Source organism: Nicrophorus vespilloides, unplaced genomic scaffold, assembly GCF_001412225.1.
Source record: "Nicrophorus vespilloides isolate i.1.1-1 unplaced genomic scaffold, Nicve_v1.0, whole genome shotgun sequence".
Taxonomy (NCBI): domain Eukaryota; kingdom Metazoa; phylum Arthropoda; class Insecta; order Coleoptera; family Silphidae; genus Nicrophorus; species Nicrophorus vespilloides.
In genome coordinates, this window is record NW_017097581.1 from 1 (window position 1) to 6,424 (window position 6,424).

At 39.7% G+C, this 6,424-nt stretch overlaps 2 protein-coding genes across 2 annotated transcripts; both read right to left on the minus strand.

Moving 5' to 3' along the window:
• Positions 1-588: 588 nt before the first annotated feature.
• On the minus strand, positions 589-1,568 carry LOC108560449 (eukaryotic translation initiation factor 3 subunit K). Its single transcript, XM_017918004.1, has 3 exons — positions 1,415-1,568; positions 1,103-1,322; positions 589-969 (listed from the first exon to the last, which is right to left on the minus strand). The coding sequence occupies exons 1-3, from the start codon at positions 1,465-1,467 to the stop codon at positions 595-597; spliced, it is 648 nt and encodes a 215-aa protein (XP_017773493.1). The 5' UTR covers positions 1,468-1,568; the 3' UTR covers positions 589-594.
• A 756-nt stretch (positions 1,569-2,324) lies between these two features.
• On the minus strand, positions 2,325-4,313 carry LOC108560448 (D(5)-like dopamine receptor; the record flags this gene model as incomplete). Its single annotated transcript, XM_017918003.1, has 2 exons — positions 2,325-3,753; positions 4,095-4,313. Coding segments are annotated over 2 exons (1,266 nt in total), but the record flags the coding sequence as incomplete, so codon positions are not given.
• Positions 4,314-6,424: the final 2,111 nt, after the last annotated feature.

Here is a 6,424-nt window from a genome sequence, read left to right on the forward strand (position 1 = left end):
CAATTTCTACAGCTCATAGCAGGCGACTCGGCGGCAGTACGAAGATGCCAGCAGGCTCGTTCGAAAGGTGAGACATTCAACTTTCATACGAGTGATCGATGATGTAATTATCTTGAGGGGTTGTCGAGAAATTCACGAAAAACTGAAAAAAAAAACGAAAAAACGTCGTTTTTCTGTTATGTAATGAACATTACGTAACTTTTGTTACATAAAAAGTTGCGTGCATCTGATTATGCAATAATAATAATTTTTTCTTCCAATTTCTGCAGCTGACATACTCTAATATATATTGGGTTGCCTATACTATAGTTGCAATATTGATTTTTTTTCATAAATAGCAGTGCCATCTCTGTGTGTTACGTTTTAACTCGTACTGACCATTTCTTATATCACCTACATTATCTTTATTTAAAAACTCTGTTGTTTATTAAACAACTTTTGCAATAGAATCTGCTGATTAATTAAAAGGATAAACAAATCTGAATACATTTGTTATGTTTGTGATGGTTAGTAAGCAATTGTTGTAAGGATTTGATTGTCAATGCAAAATAAAAGTGAAAGTGAAAAAAAATGTATTATTATTTTACTTATACATTAACGACAAGATTTCATGATCGCAGCGACATGATCGAACTCAATCTTCTCGTTGATGTTCTTGGTCTTGATGTTCTCCTCCTGGTTAGAGATGAAGACTAAGTTACCATCCTCCCTCCAACCGTACTTCTTGATCCAGTGTTTCATGGTGCTGTCGTTGATGTCTCCAAGAAGTTGGCTCAGATGGGTACGGTCGATCGTCTGGTAAGTGATGCCGACGACGTGGCAGACGAACTTCCTGATGGAATCGAGGAAACCGGTGATGCGCGAGGTCATGTCCGGCATCGTCTCGATACGTTTCCAGAAGATTTGGAAATCGCACTGTTCGAGGATGTGCGCCAAAAACATGATCTGGCTGATCGGTTCTTCAGACAGCTAAAAAAAAAACAAAACAATTAGATAAATTGTTTACCAAAGCAAGCTATGGATTAATTCAAGTCATTTCATAATAAACAAGTTGATTAGTGTCGTTAAATAAGAATTTAATAGAAAACAAAAAAGAACTTACTCTCTGCTCAGTCAATAAACATTTGCACAGGATGAAGTCTGTGTGCGGGAAGTTGGTCAGAGCTTTCAGCAGGATCTGGCTGGTAATCTCGATGTTGAACAGGTGCGGGTTGAACTGGTACAGCTTGAGAACTGCGAGGTTCGCCTCCAGATCGTAGGCGTTCTCCCTCGCCTGCGTCACCACGTACCTCTCCAGAGTGGACAAATTATCAGGGTTGTATCTAAAACAAAACACATTAGTAAGTATGGTAATGAAACAAAAGATTTGTGAGGTTAAGTTATGCGAAGATGCACTTTTTTCCGATCAAATTACCTTTCGATCCCTTTCAGCATTGTAGCCACGGATTGTTTCATTGCCTCCGCCATGGTTTTCACTTAGAAATCTGCAAATACTTGAGTGGAAACTGAGAAAAATACAAAATCAACACGAAACGCGCAGCGCAGCCACAGAAGCTGTCAAAAAAGGAAAATTCCTTCAAAAACAATCCTACCAACTGCGAATAATTTGTTTCAGAGAAAACTTTAAAACATGATTATATTAGTGTAATTCATATTAATATAATAACAATCAATCATAGTAACCAAATATAATCTAATCAATATACAATTTAAAGGAATAATAATTACGAGATGTATAGTTGGTTGCCTATCTTATAATTTTATTCGACTTTATTATGTCATCACGTTTTCTTGAATTAGTCAACAACAGAAGAACACAATTTAATCATCGAATATATAAATTAAAGTTGAAAGTCTCACCTTTCCAACGAGCCTACTTACAGCTTGGTACTGTTATCGAGTCGCCTGCTATAAGCTGTAGAAATTATTTTTCAGTGTTTTCAGTAAATTTCTGGACAATCCCTTAAGACAACTACATCAACGACCACTCGCATGAAAGCTGAAAGTCTCACCTTTCCAACGAGCCTACATACAGCTTGGTACTATTATCAAGTCGCCTGCTATAAGCTGTAGAAATTATTTTTCAGTGTTTTCAGTTTTCAGTGATTTTCTCCACAATCCTTTATGACAACTACATCAAAGACTGAAAGCATGAAAGCTGAAAGTCTCACCTTTCCAACGAGGTCTCTGATAATGCTGTACTATCATTGACTCGTCTGCTGCGAGGTGTTAAAAAATGAAATAAATTTTCAATATGAAATACAACAAATAATTATTTTATTCTTAATAATAATACAGCTGATGTATAATAATAATTATTACAATATAATTTCTTGTCTGTACATCTATGTATAATTAGCAAAAATATCAGAGATAGAGAGAGAAGAATATGTGGATAAAAATGTGATGCTCTTGTTTGCTTTTTTTGTATCTGAAGGTAGTAAAATATATTTATATTATTATTAATCTTAATGGTAACAATTAGTTCACTAGATAAAAGTTTCAGTCGCGCAACGTTAATTCTTTGGGGTCAGGAGGGATCGGAAGAGTGAAGCGTGTAGGATTGTATGAGTAAACATAATTACGTGATACTTGTCAAGTACTTGGGGAGTATCGCGTTGTTTGTCTTTACTTTGATATGATCTGGATGACTAGTTTAGAACACTTGTTGTACGATTGTAATGGATGAGTGAGTGTTGAGTAGAGTCAGTACCCGGAGGAATGATTCTCTGGGATGTATCCGTTCTTCGGTCTCGAGTTGTCCGGATCGTCGCTGAGGCTGCAACTCCTCGGATGTTTTCCCGTCTTCAGCAGTTCCCCAACGACTTTGAAAGGGCTCAGCTTCAAGCTTTTGGCGGGACTGTGTATGAAATCGCCGGTGACGATCAGACTGGCCTCTCTGTTGTCGTTGCTGACGCTGCGCATGAAGGCCGGTCGACATCGGCACTCGTTCATCTCGGTTTCGACGAGGAAGAGATTCCTCGAGAGCTGCGGCGACGACGTCGACAGATTGTTCATCCTCTGCACGGTGACCGACGGTATGATGAGATTCTCCTCCGGCGGTCTCGGCTCCACGTCCAAGAACACGTCGTCCTCACCGTCCTCGTCGATGTCCTCCTCGTCGACGCGATTGATCACGCTGCTGCACCTGTTGTCCCCTTCCGATATCTCGCTTATCCGCCAGATGTCTCTGGCCCCGTCGGAAGCGGCCGCAGCCAACGCCGCCACAGAATTGTTCATCAGAGCCGACAATTTAGAAGGAGGCGGCGTCGGTGGCGGCGGCAGCGGTGACCTCTTCTCCGCGATCAGACGATTCCTCGATAAGGACATATTGCTTCCCGCCTCCCTCAAGCTCTGCAGACGGTAATGCGAGAAGTTGTTGTTGTTGGCGGTGGCGGGCGGCGCCGATACTCCGATGCCGAAGAGGCCGCAGATGAACGATTTGAGGGCGGCTCGAAAATCGCGCAGATGATAAGCGTAGAGCAGAGGATTGCCGGCGGAGTTCAGATGCGAGAGGATGATGCTGAGCAGCATCAGCGTCGAGTTCACTTTGCAATCTTTGCAGAAAGCCAGGGTGCAGTTGATCGTGTACAGGGGGATCCAGCAGATCATGAAGAACAGCACGATGATGGACAGATTCTGGGTTGCCTTCACCTCGCGCTTCTGCGCCGCACCCAGCATCCGCAACATCGTACCACCGGAAGAACGACCCTTGGAACCGCTACCCGGATCTATTGTCACAATCCTCTTCAACTACAAAAAAAAATAAAAATTAGACACATGTCAGAATTTGACAGATGTCAAATGATTAAATATGATATACGACCCGGCGCATCCACCAAATTACAATCAAGAAAGTTGATAAATTCTTAATTTCTAATTAATTTAATCACTATATAAATATCCAAAATTCTTCCCTTCTAAATCTTTCACATTAGATCATATCTTTAACCCTCAATATTTGACGTTTACTACATTTGACATTGACAAAGTTTACTAACATGACATTGACAATGTTTACTAATATGACATTGACAATGTTTACTAATATGACATTGATAATCTTTACTAATATGACATTGATTACACCGTACCTGTCTCAACACCACGTGGTAGATGTGCGCGTAGAAGACGAGCAGAAGCAAGGCCGGCGTGATTATCGTACCGACGTAGAGGAAAACCAGATAATCGTACTCCATCACGCCGAGGAAGAAGCATCTTCCGTTTTCGGCGGGTCCCTTGTGCCAACCCATCAACGGAAGAAAACCGACGACGGTTCCGGCGAACCAGCAGACACTAATAATAACTGCAACAAAATAAGAAAAAAATTAAACACGATAAAGTAAAAGTTACGACCTAATACAATTCAAAATTGATTGATAATCCTTTGATAATAAACACGAATCGGCAACGTCTAATTGAATGGGAGGAATGTTGTAAAAATCAGGTTGGAGAGTGAATTTATGGGTCGTTAAAGGTGCAAAACCAACGGTCGTTTTCATTAAACAAATGAGAAAGAAAACAAACGAAAAACAAAAGAAGGTCGTGTAAAGAAAAAAAAGAGTAACGATGCGAGCATCTGTTGCCCGGCGCGTCCGCCCGAACTTTTCCTTCGTGATTCTGATTAAATTTCGTGTCTTGGGGATACATTGATGATATTGAAAACAAATAAAACAAGGACGAGGACGATCTTCGGGATTAGCTTTGTATCCCTGCATTATCACGATAAAGATAAAACTGTAACAGTTAATAATAAACTCTTCTGACAGCTCGAAATACCCGGACTACTGCGACGACTATGTAATTACGGCGGCGCTCGCACTTGTTTGTTTTTCTTTTGTTCTCACTATTCCACCAATAAAATCGTGTAATCCGAATACAAAAACAACGCCCACTCGACGTTCCAACATTTCTCATTATACTCACTCACTAAAGAACAGAGCAAACTAATAAAATGGACGAAACTCTCTCTTCATTTATTGACGAAACTACTCGAAACTCAGATCAAGTGATCAAAGCGACGCGCTAATTGTTTTGTACATTCATTTTTTTTTTGTACGCTGCGTGTTTTGTTTTTGGTTTGCGACACACGAAAACAGGAAACGAATAGTTTTCCAATTAAAAGCTCAAAATCTCACCGACCCCCCCGTCGCGATCCTAATTGGCTTCGGTTTGCATTTTGTTTCCCTCGTCAAACGTCAACGAAACAGTTGATGTTGACGACGACCATGTTTTTTGTTTTGTTACTGTTGTTAGCGAGGGTTGAAAAACTATTGTAGCCATAGAAACGTACATAACAATACTGGAGAAAAGTTTCTTATTGTAATGTTTCAATTACGAAGCAGATGTCGCTAATAACAATTAAATAATTCGTGTTTGCATCAACGTAATTACACGTTAACTTTGAATTTAGTAATAGGTTTTCAGACTAGTTTTATAACGAAATGCGCTCTCGCTAATTAATTGAGTTCATCAAGTTGAGATTAAGAGCGTCGCCTCCACGGTAAACTCAAGGATTACGCCGTAAACGTTAACGAATCTCCTAAAAAGGTGAACTTTACAAATTTAAAATCACTAATCTAACCAATAAATTGATTGCGTTGACACTTGTCAAATTTGACATTGATGTCAAAGTTCATGTGTCAAGATTGACATTTAACGTGGAAATGATTTAAGTATCGTTTAATGCGTGTTGTTTAATTGCTTTAAGAAAAAAAAACCTAAATGAAATTAATTCAAATTCGTCGCATGCGGACGGCGATTAGCGTGAGGAACGCGCAGTAGATGGCGCACCCGGATAACGCTTCGTTTTTAATCAAGGGAAGAGCACGGAGGGATGTTTATGGTCGCCCGGACGACCGCTAAACTGTTGTTTCTTTTTGATCCCAAATAAAAACAAAACAAAAAATAGTGGGTGAAATGCAAAAGGTAACGGGATGAATTTCACCCCCCAAGATGAAGTAAAACCTTTCTCAATTCCGCAGGTGTTTTGGAGGCTCGTTAACGAAGAAGAAGGCATTTGTCAGGCTCGGGTTGAGCGGGTGACCTTAAGCGCGCTCGAAAAGCGAACACGAGAACGTCTAGAGAAGAGAAACGTTAATTTTTTTCTTTCTTTCTTTCTGGAAGTTTCGCTGCATAATGTTTCGTAAATATTTCACAAAACATGCGACCCTCATCATTCTACCACTCCTGACACAACAACAAACAAACAATGCGCGTTTTAATTGGACGACCCGTTTTCATTTAGATTTAATTTACTATTATTTAATTCTTAATTAATTTAAAGATTTAGTAAAATATTGAGTTAGGGTAGTTTTGTTTTCTTCTATTGGTTCAATGCAATAAACAAATGCGTTTATTAATTGCGAAGGCTGTGGTTAAACAAATGTCGTTAATTTGACGTTTTTCCTTTTACAAAATTTTC

Bases quoted from the DNA above. Each gene is read 5' to 3' on its own strand.
- LOC108560449 (XM_017918004.1), bottom strand. From the start codon at position 1,467: ATGGCGGAGGCAATGAAACAATCCGTGGCTACAATGCTGAAAGGGATC. The intron at 1,323-1,414 runs GTAATTTGATCG...GTTTTGTTTTAG, and splicing joins ATGCTGAAAGGGATCGAAAG to ATACAACCCTGATAATTTGT. The intron at 970-1,102 runs GTAAGTTCTTTT...TTTTTTTTTTAG, and splicing joins GTTTATTGACTGAGCAGAGA to CTGTCTGAAGAACCGATCAG.